Source organism: Trichomycterus rosablanca, chromosome 22 (assembly GCF_030014385.1).
Source record: "Trichomycterus rosablanca isolate fTriRos1 chromosome 22, fTriRos1.hap1, whole genome shotgun sequence".
NCBI classification, from domain to species: domain Eukaryota; kingdom Metazoa; phylum Chordata; class Actinopteri; order Siluriformes; family Trichomycteridae; genus Trichomycterus; species Trichomycterus rosablanca.
Genome location: NC_086009.1, coordinates 11,472,902 through 11,490,609, shown reverse-complemented (window position 1 = coordinate 11,490,609; position 17,708 = coordinate 11,472,902). Strand labels below are relative to the sequence as shown.

Here is a 17,708-nt window from a genome sequence, read left to right as displayed (position 1 = left end):
CACACTTTATATTTTACCGACATAAATCAACTAAATGAAGACGTGAACATAATTTTTTTGGCTGATTCTCATCGTGATATTGTCAATGTAAAAATGTGATTCAAATATAATTAAAATATTTACCTTGTAAAATATTTTTTCAATTCATTCTTTCAGGCTGCATTTCCACTGTAAGGAAAACCTATTTTTATTCAGAAGCATACTGGTGGCATAATTCATGTCGGGCCAGACAAATAACAAATCCATTATACAGAACTGGTCCCTCTCTGTAAGAAAAAGTTGATTTTAGACTGGCCCAAGTTCATTCTATACCTAAAATCTAACTGCCAACATGGCACACTCAGCAATGGTGCACATGAAAATTGATTCAAAGGGGCAATTTCAGAAGCATACTGGTGGCATAATTCAAGTCGGGCCAGACAAATAACAAATCCATTATACAGAACTGGTCCCTCTCTGTAAGAAAAAGTTGATTTTAGACTGGCCCAAGTTCATTCTATACCTAAAATCTAACTGCCAACATGGCACACTCAGCAATGGTGCACATGAAAATTGATTCAAAGGGGCAATTTCAGAAGCATACTGGTGGCATAATTCAAGTCGGGCCAGACAAATAACAAATTCATTATACAGAACTGGTCCCTCTTTGTAAGAAAAAGTTGATTTTAGACTGGCCCAAGTTCATTCTATACCTAAAATCTATAGCCAACATGGCACACTCAGCAATGGTGCACATGAAAATTGATTCAAAGGGGCAATTTCAGAAGCATACTGGTGGCATAATTAAAGTCGGGCCAGACAAATAACAAATCCATTATACAGAACTGGTCCCTCTTTGTAAGAAAAAGTTGATTTTAGACTGGCCCAAGTTCATTTTATACCTAAAATCTATAGCCAACATGGCACACTCAGCAATGGTGCACATGAAAATTGATTCAAAGGGGCAATTTCAGAAGCATACTGGTGGCATAATTCAAGTCGGGCCAGACAAATAACGAATCCATTATACAGAACTGGTCCCTCTTTGTAAGAAAAAGTTGATTTTAGACTGGCCCAAGTTCATTTTATACCTAAAATCTATAGCGAACATGGCACACAGCAATGGTGCACATGAAAATTGATTCAAAGGGGCAATTTCAGAAGCATACTGGTGGCATAATTCATGTCGGGCCAGACAAATAACAAATCCATTATACAGAACTGGTCCCTCTCTGTAAGAAAAAGTTGATTTTAGACTGGCCCAAGTTCATTCTATACCTAAAATCTAACTGCCAACATGGCACACTCAGCAATGGTGCACATGAAAATTGATTCAAAGGGGCAATTTCAGAAGCATACTGGTGGCATAATTCAAGTCGGGCCAGACAAATAACAAATCCATTATACAGAACTGGTCCCTCTTTGTAAGAAAAAGTTGATTTTAGACTGGCCCAAGTTCATTTTATACCTAAAATCTATAGCCAACATGGCACACTCAGCAATGGTGCACATGAAAATTTATTCAAAGGGGCAATTTCAGAAGCATACTGGTGGCATAATTCAAGTCGGGCCAGACAAATAACAAATTCATTATACAGAACTGGTCCCTCTTTGTAAGAAAAAGTTGATTTTAGACTGGCCCAAGTTCATTTTATACCTAAAATCTATAGCCAACATGGCACACTCAGCAATGGTGCACATGAAAATTGATTCAAAGGGGCAATTTCAGAAGCATACTGGTAACATAATTTAAGTCGGGCCAGACAAATAACAAATCCATTATACAGAACTGGTCCCTCTCTGTAAGAAAAAGTTGATTTTAGACTGGCTCAAGTTCATTTTATACCTAAAATCTATAGCCAACATGGCACACTCAGCAATGGTGCACATGAAAATGTATTTAAAGGGGCAATTTCAGAAGCTTACTGGTGGCATAATTCAAGTCGGGCCAGACAAATAACAAATTCAGCAATGGTGCACATGAAAATTGATTCAAATTAACTGGCAACATGCTACATCTAGTGCAATTTAAGATTGTATTTTAAAGACGTTTAAAAGCTATACTGAAGGCATTATTCATGCATAGACAGACAAACAATAAGTCCGTCACGATCAGGTTTTTCCCTGTACAAAAATCTTGTTTTACACTGACCTGCCAATTGTGATTCCATTCATCAAAAATGTATTCCTCAAACTCAATTTCCATTGGTATTTTCAAAGCCTATTTCAGCATCTGGCCAGATCTAGCCCTCTTCTCTCAGGAAGGACAACTAATTTCATACCTCCAAATCAGATATCTTGTGCAGAGGAATATTTTTTTTAATTCTCTTTGTAGGTTGAAACAAATGTGAAATATTTAATACATTGTTTATGTATCCTCTTTAATCATCTTGTTTTAGACAGACCGCTGTACCTCATCATGTTCTTACCTAGTATTGGGAAATTGGTAGTTATGGCTATTCTTTTTGATCGTTTTCTTCCCCTATACAACAATAGAACTGGCAAATGACTACCATTATTTCTTCTAAAGCAGGCTTTACACAGTTCAACTTTCCAGTAATTCTGGTTGCTTGAAACGTACCTTAAATTAAATTGCACTTTAATTTAAGACTGTAAAGCGCAATGTCAAGTTGCACAGAAATTATGCTACATGCAAGTAGTTGCATGAAAGTTTCACCATCCAAGAAACATCTAACCATCTTTACTCTTCACTCAAGTTCACTTCCTAAGTTACTACTGAATAAGAATATTTAGGGTACAGCAAGACAACAGTATACTTTAACAGTTCATCAGCAATCATTTTTAAAATTCTAATTCTAAAATATACAACTGTTGGTAAATAAAACAGTAAATAAAAGTATTAACTGTCAATACTGTACAAAGAGGCATAACTCACCTTTTTTTCTCTTTTCGATCCATGGTACGTATGGTTCGACTGGTTTATGTTTTGGACACGGTTATTACAGGTTTATTATTATAAATATAAATAGAAGAAATTAAAGATGTGATGCTTCAGGCCAGCATGTGGAAGAGTCCTAAAAGAGTTCATCTGTTGATGACCCTATACACATGGACTGAACCAAACATTAGGGTAACATCTCCCGATTTGAGATTTTTTTAAATATATATATTAAGTTACTGTAAGTCGTGAATGGAAGTTAAAAAAAAAGAATGAAAATGAAAATAAATTATATATTTTTATGTTTATATACTGTATATTTAGTTAAAAAAGATTAAAACACACTTTGGAGGCCCCCCTGAAAGGAGGTGAGATCTCCTTCATCTCACTCAAAGGGGTGTTACCAACCATAGTTGTCATGACAACCTGTGACCTTTGTGACCTGACGAACAGTTCTGAACTAATGTAAGTGACTTAATAGACTTAAACTTAATTCATAGACATGCTTCAAATTAACATATAAGAACATCACTATACATAATACATAAAACATAAACAAGTTTCATTCACTGAAAATCAGTACAATAATTTAATAGTAATACTATGCTAGTAATTTTACTTACTAAAAAAATAGTGTCTGAACAATGTCCAAATCAAACAACATGCAGTAGATGTTGTGACACATACCTGTTTACATATTTTTATACAACAATGAACAATCAGTATATTATGTCCTATAAATTCTACAGTACTGTTTAAAATACAAATTTGTGCTGACATTATCTGAAATGTATGAATTAACATGAATTTTGTACATGTTAAGTAATGTACATTGTGTTATTTTAAATGCATTTTGAATGTTGCATGGATTAAAGTAAGAATATTTTTAAGGAAATTCTGTATTTTTGAGCGTTTTTGTTGAAGTGCTTTAAGCATTTGCAGTGCTTTAAATTAAAAATTTGATATCTTGCAACAATTGTGTCTGTGTGGATTAAATAGTAGTATTGTGTAAGATATAATTAAAATAAGTATAATTTACAGTTTCTAAAATTTGAATTAAATAATAAGAATTTAACAAATAATTACAGTACTGTACAGTTAACCTAAGTTTTTACTGTGGTGTTACTGTAAAATGCAATTACAGTAAGATCAAGTTACTGAAAAAGTAAAATACAGTTATGGTACTGTAAATTTGAACTACAGTAACTTACTGGCAACACTGTTTGAAATGTCTAAAAGTGCACAAGACTTTATATTTTTGCTTTCTTCTGCCAGTATGTCACCGTGTGCTGTGTGTTTACACTCTGTTGCCCTCGTTGCCACGCCCCGTTGTTAGCGCTCTTCACTTTACCTGTGTGTCCAAATAGGCCTACTCCTCTATCCTGTTTTTCTTTTGCTACTTACTGTGGTGGTTTCCGTTTGTGTTTGTTTGTACTGGTTATTGTTGTGGTCTACATTTGTGCCTATTTTTAAATTACTGCTAGTCAGTGTTCACTAGTCCGTGTTTGTTCGTGGTTCTGCTCATTAAAAGCTGTTTAACGCATATGCGACTTGCGTTCGTCACATGAACAAGTAGGCTGTATAGTGAAGGGCCCCCAGGAGACAGTGGCAAAGATTGCAACTTCTTAATATGATTGCCATGTTCTCTCAAGTAATAAAATTTAAAAATTGCTTACAGGGAGAGAATTCTTCTTTTTGGTTAACTTGAATGTCTAATTTGTTTTCTCTTTGAATACATTTACATGTGCACCATTGCTGAGTGTGCCATGTTGCCAGTTCGATTTTAGGTATAAAATGAACTTGGGCCAGTCTAAAATCAACTTTTTCTTACAAAGAGGGACCAGTTCTGTATGATGGATTTGTTATTTGTCTGGCCCGACATGAATTATGCCACCAGTATGCTTCTGAAATTGCCCCTTTGAATCAATTTTCATGTGCACCATTGCTGAGTGTGCCATGTTGGCTATAGATTTTAGGTATAAAATGAACTTGGGCCAGTCTAAAATCAACTTTTTCTTACAAAGAGGGACCAGTTCTGTATGATGGATTTGTTATTTGTCTGGCCAGACATGAATTATGCCACCAGTATGCTTCTGAAATTGCCCCTTTGAATAAATTTTCATGTGCACCATTGCTGAGTGTGCCATGTTGGCTATAGATTTTAGGTATAAAATGAACTTGGGCCAGTCTAAAATCAACTTTTTCTTACAAAGAGGGACCAGTTCTGTATGATGGACTTGTTATTTGTCTGGCCCGACTTGAATTATGCCACCAGTATGCTTCTGAAATTGCCCCTTTGAATCAATTTTCATGTGCACCATTGCTGAGTGTGCCATGTTGGCAGTTAGATTTTAGGTATAGAATGAACTTGGGCCAGTCTAAAATCAACTTTTTCTTACAGAGAGGGACCAGTTCTGTATGATGGACTTGTTATTTGTCTGGCCCGACTTGAATTATGCCACCAGTATGCTTCTGAAATTGCCCCTTTGAATCAATTTTCATGTGCACCATTGCTGAGTGTGCCATGTTGGCAGTTAGATTTTAGGTATAGAATGAACTTGGGCCAGTCTAAAATCAACTTTTTCTTACAGAGAGGGACCAGTTCTGTATAATGGATTTGTTATTTGTCTGGCCCGACTTGAATTATGCCACCAGTATGCTTCTGAAATTGCCCCTTTGAATCAATTTTCATGTGCACCATTGCTGAGTGTGCCATGATTTTAAATAATAATAATAATAATACATTTTATTTATATAGCGCTTTTCAAGATACTCAAAGACGCTTTACATAAGACAAATAATCAAAACAAATACGTACATACACCATACAAATCATAGTACAAAATCAAAATAGTACATCAACATCAAGAATAATTAAGATAAAAACAAAGAGAGCAGCATAAGACAGTTCATTAAAAATTAGCTAAATTATGAGAGAGAACAACAAATATAGAACAATTTCTTAAAATTAGACAGAAACAGGACAGATTTACATGCAATCAGGAAACTGAAAACTTTACAAGTTTTAGGATCTAGGACTTCACATTTCTGTCGTGATCTAAGTATAAAAACTATTAAAAAGAATAGCAAAAATAAAAGCATTTATTTTGTGTTGTTACAAGTTAAATGCCACTCTGAATAGATGAGTTTTGAGAAGTGACTTGAATTTGGACAGGTCAGGACAATCTCGTAGGTGTTTGGGGAGAGCATTCCATAAAGATGGAGCAGCTATGGAAAAGGCCCTGCCCTTTTAGGTATAAAATGAACTTGGGCCAGTCTAAAATCAACTTTTTCTTACAGAGAGGGACCAGTTCTGTATAATGGATTTGTTATTTGTCTGGCCCGACATGAATTATGCTACCAGTATGCTTCTGAATAAAAATAGGGTTTTTTTTACAGTGGAAATGCAGCCTGAAAGAATGAATTGAAAAAAGTAAATATTTTAATTATATTTGAATCACATTTTTACATTGACAATATCACGATGAGAATCAGCCAAAAAAATTATGTTCACGTCTTCATTTAGTTGACTTATGTCGGTAAAATATAAAGTGTGCAGCAAATATCCATGGCGAACGCTCCCTTTATGAATAAGGAACCAACTTCAGCCGCTAAATAAGAAGCTGCGAATAAGTAACCAAACGAATCGGAAGCCGCGAATAAGTAACTAACTTCAGCCTCGTCATAAAATAAAGGTTGCAGTAGTTACCTAGTGGGCTGTACTACTCACTACAATCACAATACTAAATAAAAGTCCAACATCATGGGTACCTGTGGCTAGGTAGGTGTAGTAAGTGGTACATGTCTCTAGGTACCTACTAGAACAACCAGCATTTACTGTTTTCATACTGTAGTAATACAGTTAAGTGGTATGTTACTGGGTAACATGAATGGTACATGTTACTGGGTAACTACTGCAGCTCTTTAGACGCTCCCTTAGTTTTTTTTTTTAAATGCAGATGAACCACGCATTTAAGAAATAGAGTTAACTTAAAATTAACAGGAGATCTTTTTGAAATACATTTGATTGTAGTATGTTCCTTGCCTACTGCAATCACAATAACAAGTTTAATTTGTGTATGTAGCCACTAAATAATATCAAATGTAAATTAACAGAGCCGTGTGTGGTCTCAACATTAATTTATAAATCATAAACTGACTCCGCATTAACACAATAAGGCGTTAAATGTGTAAGGGAACATGCCAAGATACTCACCTGTTACACACCGAGCACAATTTATTGTGAGTTTACAACTTTCCCTTTTAACCTCGGGAAAGGGATCAGTTATCGTGTTCTTGAGGATTTTTATAATATCATCCAGGTATGGCGCAAAGTTTCCTCCGCAAACCTCCAAAGTAAGCGCAAGCAGTTCCACCATGGACAGTCGTAATTCCTCTGTTGGTTCTAGTATCTTGTTTTCTCCCAATCGTTGGGCTAATGCTGGTATTAAATAAGGAAGTGAATCCTCTGGTTTGGGTACGCATCTTACAAAATCTCCAAATATCTGAATAGCGAGCTCCCTGCATCTCTCCATTGGATCCGACAGACATTTCAGAAGCGACTTCTGCAAACATGCAAACACTTCTTGTAGCACAGCACTTTGTAAACCCTTGTTGATTGTTTTCCTTTTGATCGACTCCAAAGCACTTTTCCGTGTGTTTTTTTCCTCTTCATTCAAACAATTCAAATCTCGCGCAAGAGATTCTAATACTTCACACGCAGCACGTTTATCGTCGGTCGCCATTGCTACACGCGTGTGTTGATTAGCTTGTAGTTATGGCAACTACCAAACAACACTTCTTCTCTTCTTCTTTTTGTTTATTGGCGGTTGGCATACCAGCTTAAAGGCGCATTACCGCCACTTACTGTTTTTGTTCGGACCAGGAGATTGTACAGAAGGAAGGAGGGAAAATAATAATGATAATAATAATAATAATAATAATAATAATAATAATAACAATAACAATAATAATAATAAGTAAATAAAATAAAAAAAATAAAAAAATAATAATAATAATAATAATAATAAAAATAAAATAAATAAATAAATAATAATAATAATGATAATAATAATATACTACATTCCTGTTAGATTCTTTCCGCTAGACCTGTTTCTGTTAAGAACTTGTAGATGTAATAACTTAGCCTCCCTACCTCTTTTCCTAACAGTCCTGATAATGAAAAATAATTATGTTTTGCCCGTTTTAATGATTCAAACAGTTGTGTTCTATTTGTACTATATTGTTTACAATTAAGGAGTATATGTTCTACAGTTTCGGGTTCTTTACAGAAGATACACATTCCAGTTGGGTGTTTGCCTATTTTCCATAAAGTATAATTAAGTCCTGTGTGACCTATTCTTAAACGAGTGATGATGTTTTCTTCTCTCCTTCTAGAACCTGCCATCCTCCCAGCTCCAACCTGTTTTTGAATATTGTACATATGTCTTCCAGTTTTAACAAAATCCCAATGCTCCTGCCATATTGCGTATGTACATGTTCTAATTATGACCTTAACTTCGTTTTTGCTCAAAGGTACCGGTAGATTTATTTGTTTTAATCTAAGAGTTTGTTTGGCTAGGATATCTACTGTTTCATTTCCCTCCACTCCTACATGGGCAGGAACCCACAGAAAGCTGGTGGAGATACCTTTATCTTTTAAATTGTGTAACATATATAATATTTTGTTAACGATATCTGTCCTGGCTGAGGATTTACCATATTTTATGCTTATTAGAGCTGAAAAACTGTCCGAAAGAATAACTGTATTATTTATTTCCCTTTTTTCTATCCATTGTAGTGCTAAAAATATGGCCAATAATTCTGTGGAGTATACTGCCAGATGGTCTGATGTCCTTTTCTTAATATGTATATTATTTATTGGTATATACACTGCCACACCTGTAATTCCTGTTTTAGGGTCTTTGGAACCATCTGTAAACACGAGTATAAAGTTTAAGTAATATCTATCTATGTATTTCTGTACTATGTCGCATGCAGGTATTTGTTTGGATTTGTTTTTTAATTCTTTCTGAAGGTTAAGATCTACCTTTGGCAAGGGGAATAGCCAAGGAGGAATGTGGGATATTGGTACTGTGGGACTATACTGTAATTTATGTAATCCCATGCTTCTTGCTTTTGCATTGCCAATCCATCCAAAACTTTTATAATTTGTCTTGTTGTGTTCCCAGCAATTTCTTATTATATTCTTCGCAGGATGTGTATCCCATTGTCCCTGTAGATTAGCCCAGTATGTCGTCATTAGCTTAATTCTTCTTATTCTTAGTGGCATTTCTCCCATTTCCACCTGCATTGCTGCTAATGGGGATGTTTTGAATGACCCACTACATATTCGCAACGCCTGGGCTTGTAATGTGTCTAGTTGCTTGAGGTTTGACTCTGCTGCTGACATATAAGCTACACATCCATAATCAAAAACTGTTCTCATAAGTGCTTCATAAATATTTTGCATTGATTTTCTACTTGCTCCCCAGTCCTGTCCTGCCATACATCGAAGTATATTGTTGATTTTTTTACATTTGTTCTTAACTTTATCTAAATGTATGTGCCATGTTAATTTTTCATCAAACCAAACACCAAGAAATCTAATGGCCTTTACTTGCTGAAGAGGTTGTTCGTATATTTTTATAGAGATTGGTGTAATTTTGCGTCTTTTTGAGAAGCAGATTACTTGTGTTTTTGTTATGGATATTTTAAATCCCCATTTTTCTACTTCAGTTACAGCTGTTTGTACTTTTTTATTGGTATGTGTTATATTGCGGCCTCTAACCCACAAAGCTCCATCATCTGCATATAAAGATTTCCCTACATTTTGTTCTACTTGAGAAAATATATCGTTAATCATTATATTAAATAGTAGTGGACTACATACGCTACCTTGTGGAGTTCCATTCTCCACTGTATGCTTTTTGGAATGTTCTGTTCCTACTCTTACTTGTATTGTCCTGTTATATAAGAAGTCTAAAACCCAATTATATATTTTCCCACCAATTCCTAATGATTTTAATTTAATAAGTATTCCTTCTTTCCAAAGCATGTCATATGCTTTTTCAACATCAAAAAATACAGCTATAACTACTTCCTTGTTGGTCTGTGCTTTCCTGATGTCTGACTCTAAGCATAATATGGAGTCCATTGTGTTACGACCTTTCCGAAACCCACTCTGATATGGTGCCATAAGCCTTTTGCTTTCTATAAAGTATGTTAATCTTTCTGAAACCATTCTTTCCATGATTTTACACAGGTGGGAAGTTATTGCAATTGGTCTATAATTAGAAGGATCTGATAGCTCTTTTCCTGGTTTTGGAATAGGCACTATGATTGCTTGTTTCCACACAGAAGGAAGTTGTCCAGCATCCCAGCATCTATTATACAAACCTAATACTTTTTCTAGTGCTTTATCTGTCATATTTTCTATCATTTTATAACATATTTCATCTTTTCCAGGAGTGGTCTTTCTGGCACTGGTAATTGCTCTTCTTAGCTCAAACAAATTGAATGGCATGTCTAATGTATCTTCAGATGGCTTTAATTTTTCTAATATTTTTGGATGATTCCTTAAGATTCTTTCTCTGCATTGTCTTGCTTCTTTTGTTAGGTTGTCTGAGCTATTCACTTTTTTAAAGGTTTGTGCTAGAAGTTCAGCTTTTTCTAAGTTACTAATAGCCATTTTATACTCACTATTAATTACTGGTAATTCATAATTCCTTGTAACTCCCACCATTCTTCTTATCATAGTCCATACATCTGATAATTTCGTATCTCTTCCAATTGTGTTACAGTATTGTCTCCAGAATGTGCGTTTTTGTGTTTTAATTGTTTTTCTTACGACTGCCTGTGCCCTTTTGTACTGTATCAGGAAATCTTGAGAGTGGTGTTTTTTAAGTTGTTTAAATGCTTTATTCCTGGCTTTTATAGCATTACGACAATCTTCATTCCACCATGGTACACTTTTTATGTGGCCAGTTTCCTTTCTCCTAGGAATTGTTGACGTAGCAGATTGGATTATTTTATTTGTAAGTATTTCGTTATGTGTGTCTACATCCATCTGATTTCCCTCTTGAAGCTTCATAAGGTTTTCTTCACTTATCTGTTGAAATGCCTCCCAATCCGCATTCTCTAATATCCATCTGGGTGTTCTTTTCTTTTTTGTATAATTAGTTTTTATGCCAATTTTAATTATTATTGGGTAATGATCACTGCCTACTGTCGATCTTTTCTTCACTTTTCATGAACTAATTCCTGCTATTGAGCTAGATACTAATGTTAAATCAATTGCTGATTCTGTATTATTTATACTATTGTAACGTGTTCCCTCCCCATTATTAATACTCACTAAACCATGATCATTTATGAATTCTTCAATAACTGAACCATTTATGTCTGTGTTATTACTCCCCCATAATGTATTATGTGAATTAAAATCTCCACACCATACTACTTTGTCTTGTAGTTGTCCTGCAACTTCTTCTAATATGCTATAACTTAGTTTTCCACATGGATTGTAGTAGTTAACTACATTTATTTTATCCCTATCTGTCCAGATTTTAACCACAATTGCTTCATTTTCTTTACTTACTTTAATTATTTTATAGCTTATTTCACTTTGTATGAATATAACAAGACCTCCTCCTTTACCAGATTCCCTATCTTTCCTAACTGAAATGTATCCCTTTATATTAAACTCTAATTGTGGATTTAACCAAGTTTCTTGTATACATATTACATTAGGTTTCTCTTCTAAATTCTCTATGTATTTTTTAAATTCTTGACCATTTGCTATTAAACTTCTTGCGTTCCACTGCAGTATGACTAACATTAAGAGGAAGAACCAGCCCATGTTTGAGATGTTTGGGTATCTTCGTTTAGTATGTCTCTTACTGTTTCCAAGAGTAGTCCTTTTATGTCCAGGTATTTTTCTGCTGACTTAACGATTATTTTAATTCGTTCATTTCTACTCTTTGATTGCGCTGAACAATTTATTATCTCTGCCATAAATAATACAAAATCATTTTTTTTTACCAACAAGGTTTCTTCTTTTATTATGTCACATTTTTCACATTTCTCTATATTTCTGTTTCTATTTTCATTATCTGTTTTTGGCACATGTATGTTTCCTGCTACCTTCTTTACTGCATCAACATAGCTGATTCCTTGGGTGGTTTTGATACGTTGTACCTCAGCCGCTTTTTTACTTGCCTCACACCCTCGGTAAGCTGAGCTGTGCTCTCCTCCGCAGTTACAACATTTCAGTTTTGTTCCCTCAGTGCATTTGCCATATTCATGATCCCCGCTACATCTACCACATCTCTGTTTTCCATTGCATACTGCCGCTACATGTCCAAATTTTTGACATTTAAAACATCTCAGTGGTGAGGGGATATATAATTTTACTTCATAGCACATATATCCAATGAAAACCTTTTCTGGTAGCCTTTCTTCCTCAAATATGATCATTACGGAAAGGCTATCACATCTAATCCCATTCCTATTTGTTTTCAAACGTTTAACTTCTTTTATACGCACATTTGAAATGTTTTCTTTTACATCATCCACTGATATATTTAACGGAATCCCTGTGATAACTCCTCTAATCAGTTTCTTGTTACTTAGCATTGAGCACTTCACTTTCTTATCATTTATTTTATTTATTTTTCTTGCCCTTCCTTGTTGTCCTTCATCTCTACATACAATTATCAACGATCCATCTCTCAATATCCTGGCACTTTTTATTTCTCCAAATTCCTTATTTATTGCTTTAGTTAATTTTATTGGATTCCAGTCTCTGAATGAAGCCCCTTCTTGCAAAAATTTCACATTTACCTTATAATCCTCTCTCCTCCTCTCTGTTAAGATTGATCCTTTGTCGCTATCGCTATCATCCGATTTATTCTTCCGTTTCTTTTTTCTTTTTCTTTTTCCAGCTACATCCCACTCTTCAAAGCTCCCGCCAGCTATTTCCATCTCCCTCAACTCACTTCCTGATCCGTCACTTCCTTCTGCCATCTCCCAGCCTCCAATCCGGGTCCCGTAAACTCTACCTACCAAACAACACTACGACAAACACACTGCTTTACGGTAGATTTCCCACGAGTTTTGCAGCAGAAATGGTCATTTAGCTACTGTGGTCAAGTTAGTATAATATTCAACATTTGTTTGTTTGCAACGAATGCGTGGCCTAGCGCTCACTTACTTATATGGCCTGACATCTTCCACATGTCTCATCTCGCAAAGAATTGTTCTCGAATTCAGGTCTTTTAGCTGTCTATAGGTTCAGGATGTCCGCTCTGGGGGGTTTTTAATTCTTTATTTTGAAACATATTCTTACATCGTTAAACATAAACATACATTACATACATTACATTACATTACACAGTGGGCATTACACAGAAATAATTCCAAACTCTTCCAGTAATACCAAAGTTTTTCTAGCTTTCTTGTTCTTGGAAAATTTGATACAGTCAATGTAGTTAAGAAGGGCTATATTAAATACACTGCTGGGATTAAAATTACACCATTTAGCTTGATGTATATGATATTTACCAAGTATCAAAAATAAATCAATCACATTTTCTATTTGTAGGGGTACCATCTTTGTAGAAATGTAATGACACAACTTGCATATCCAAAAACAAATTCATTTTAAGTTTTTCATTCCAAAACTGAACCATCTCATGCCAAAACATACAATGGGATACAACTATAATCTATATCCAGTCTGAATCTTTCCAAAGTAACCTTAGCAGAATACATCTTATGTATAATTAAAAAAAAAAGACTTCTTTAGTTTTATTTGTAATACAATATCACTTAAGTACACTCCAAGTCTCGTCCCATATTAAGTCAGGAATATTTTGGGATATTTTTCTATTTCACTAGTGTTTTAATTTTTTAGAGGAAACAGCTCACATTTATAAAGGTTTATTTTTAGACCAGAGACTCTAGAAAAAATATCCATAGCCTTAAGAGCTTTACTAACTTCCATGCAATTTTTAAGAAATATTACAGTGTAATCAGCTAATTGACACATTTTCAGTTCTTTACCAAAAATATTTATACCCTGGAAAGAATTCATTTTCATGTGACATGAAAGAGTTTGTGCAATCAGCAAAAATATATAAGGTGAAAGGGAACAGCCTTGTCTAATGCCTCTTGAGAGACGAAATCTGGACGTGGTCCCACTAGTTAGTTTAACAGAACTGTTACAATTAGTATAAAGTAAAATATAAAATTCTAGTATAAAATTCACTAGACTCCATCATTACCAGGGGACTTGTTATCTTTAAGTTTATGTATGTTATTAATAATCTCATTGAGACTAAGTTCCTTATCACATACATCTTTTAATTCATTAGTGACAGAACGTGTTATCTAAGTTTTTTTTAAATGAATCTAACAAAATTTTGTCTGTGCCATTACTTGAATTTAGAAATTGATAGAAATGAGTAATATGATTTGAAATATTTCATAAATCATTTGTAACAACACCATTTATGCATAGTTTATCAATCAAAACTTTGTCAGTTTCTTTTTTCTAGGCCATAAAAGTATTTTGTATTTTTTTCTCCTTTCTCAAACCATTTGTGTCTTGATCTGATAAATGCACCCTTTGCTTTTTCCTCATAAATATTATCTAAATTTCCTTGTAATTTTACCATATGTTGAACTTCTTTTTCAGTTAAATTTGGTTTATTACTAAGCGTAATAATTTTTTTAATAAAAAAATCTTCTACTTTTTTAATAAAAAAATCTTCTACTCGTTTTTCATTGGCAATCATTTTACTCATTTTAATAGCTAAACATCTGACTTCATAATTTCATCAATTCCCAATATATTCCAAATTGATTAGTGATACATGCTTGTTTATGATGTTTTTTGATGTCAGAAGTGTTCGAAATCTTTATTAAGTAGGAGTGAGTTGTTTAACATCCAATAACCTCTACAATATCTAAAATCGTCTGTCCAACCAGCTGTATAAAATGATATATAAATAGATTGATGGTCTGTGAGAACTGCAGGTTCAATACTAACTTCTTCTACTTTTTAGCACAGAACCTCTGAGATCAACCATAAATCAATTTGAGACTGCACAGAAAGCTTACTATTTTGCCATGTATACATCAAAGTTTGTGGATTGTTTTTTCTCCAAATATCTACAAGGCCAAGATTAGTGCACAACTTAAAGATCCCATTGCTGTTATCAATACTCCTTACTTTAGGAGGCCATCTGTCTAGGCTGTCATCTGAGACTGTGTTAAAATCCCCCCCAAGTATAATATTAGCATTTGATTATTTTCTGGATAGGTGTATGATCATTTCCTCCATTTCATCTAAAAGTTCTGAGTTTAAACGCAAATCATTTGTCCTATAAACATTAACCAAAATGTATTGTTTACCTATGTCATCTACAACAAGTAGTTTCCATCTACCTTTGTTATCATCTTCACTGTGAACTACCTAACCCTTGTATTTCCCCTTAAGAATAGCAAGCTCTGCTGATCTGTTTGTACCATTGCATAGCCACATTTCATTTCCCCATTGTCTTTTCCAAAAAGTTAAGTCTGAAGTAATGCTGTGTTTCCTGTAGAAAATAAAAATCAGCCCTTCTTTGTTGCAATAATAAAAAAATTGATTTTCTTTTGTTTATGTTGCGTAAGCCCCTGACATTAAGCAATGAAAAAGACAGAATGAACAGAACACTAGATTACTACCAAGTAACTTTAGGAACCTTGTTCTGTATGAACAAAAAAACTCCAGCATCCCTCCTCTTACAGTGATTATAGTTATTAATGGTGTGAATAAATAAAGAAATCAGATATACAACATACTAAAATGTATCTATGAATGCTGTATGAATATATAATACCTCAAAATATAAAATGTAATCACACCCTGTTGGTTTTTCTTGCATTAAATTAAAGTTCCATACCACTCTGGCTAAGCAGAATCTTTTCCCTTCAACATATGCTCTTGCACCTCTGTAGTAGGCAACCTTCCCAGCTTTCCTAGCACGCTCGACCTCTTGCTGCTCTGTCTGCTGCTGTGAGATCTTCTTTGAACAATAGCTTGTTTGCCTTCAGGTACGCACTGCTCTTAGCTGTCTTCCAAAGCATGTCTCTTCCCATTTGGGAGATGAATCGTATAATAAATGCTGTCATATCTCCCGATGCAATGAACTATGTACATCAACCATAGCAACGTTCAGCGAAGGTATTACAGAGCAACACATGTCTGTAACAGTAGATTTCACATCTTCCTTCAGTTGGTCCTGCAGACCATATAACCGCAGATTGCAGATTTTCCGGTGTTTTCTTTATATTTTCTTAAATTCAGTATTAAAATGTCCCCAAAGAAGGTGCACAAAAAGTGTAGTGTTGAGAAAATTAAAAAATCTTTTACTATTCGTTGTTGTATAATTACTCCTGCCAGTAGCTGTCACTGTGTATCAGACAGCGGGGACAGTGAGGGAGAGAGAAAAAGTAAAGTAGTTTTTTTTTTTCTTTCGTGCAATTACACCTACAAAATACAACACTATTGAAATAAAGAAGTTTGTTGTTTCTGCTAGATACATTTTATTTAAAAAAAAAAGGAAATTTATTATGGTGTATGGTACTGCACACGTTCTGTACTGAAGTGTGATGTGTGTGTTTTTATGTACTGTACAGTACTACTCTGTATTGTTTATTATTGTTTATTACAGGAATGTCTATTCTATAAGGGGTGGTTTGGGGGTTCTGGCATGGATTAATTCTATTTACATTATTTCTTATGGGAAAAATAGGTTTAACTAACGAACATTTTGACTTAAGAACAGCGCTCTGGAACCAATTAAATTTGTAAGTCAAGGGTCTACTGTAAGCCTCGCTTCTTATTGTCAATTGGCATTCCACTCTAGCTCACTAAAAAACACATTATAGGACTACTTACCCAGTGTACCATTTGATTGGCAAATTAAAATGTTCAAAACACTACAGTTTCACATTTATGTCAAATCCAAGATAATGTTTATTTACTAAAAGAAAAACCAAAACATAGACTGTTCAAGTTTACAGTTAGGGACTGTCGTAAAACTAACGAAATAAATGTAGACAACATTTATAACAATCACAGCTCAGTTAAGTCGATAAATCTCAATTTGATTTATTAGTGTCAAACCAACTTTAATATAAAGAGATCAATATATTATTTAATTTGGCAGATAAATAAATATAAATCTCTTTTAGTTTGATTTATTGATGTCAATCCAAGTTTTATATGCACACATTAATTCCCCTCACGTACTACAAATCTTATTTTTGGAAATATGCATTTCATAATAATAATAATTATAATATTATATTATTAATAATATGAATAATTTATAAAACAGGTATATGTATTACATTTAATAAACAAATAAATATATCTACAAACATTACACACTTTTTGGCTTATTTTTGAAAATATCAATGTATTTACACTACAAAATCTAAGACAAATGTATTATTACTTTATTATTAGTAATAAATAGTGTAATATTATTTATCACAAATTTTAAAAATTGTAATATTTTTGCAGTGATCCAAAATGTGTCGAAAATAATTGCAGATTGTTGCGCCTTCATTACAAAGAACAGTTGTATCGCTGTTCGATAAATTTAATCTATACCTATTATGTAAACACCAGAACGTTTCCTAGCAGTCTTAAGCTGCATCCACACAAAAAGGTACACGAGAAGTACCCGGGTGACCTACTTATTGGGCAGCCATGTTTGAGTATGCAAGCGATGCACACGAATGTATCCCATAATGCAACTGGAGCTGCGTAGGC

At 34.1% G+C, this 17,708-nt stretch overlaps 1 protein-coding gene across 1 annotated transcript in view; it reads right to left on the bottom strand.

Annotated features, from left to right (window-relative positions):
- LOC134300112 (dynein axonemal assembly factor 5-like) overlaps positions 1 to 7,663 on the bottom strand; it is a 92,184-nt gene extending 84,521 nt beyond the window's left edge. Inside the window, exon 1 of the mRNA XM_062984771.1 lies at positions 7,095 to 7,663. Coding sequence (XP_062840841.1) covers positions 7,095 to 7,623 — 529 coding nt within the window. The 5' untranslated portion in view covers positions 7,624 to 7,663. The remainder of the gene's footprint in view (positions 1 to 7,094) is intronic.
- Between the last annotated feature and the right edge of the window lie 10,045 nt (positions 7,664 to 17,708).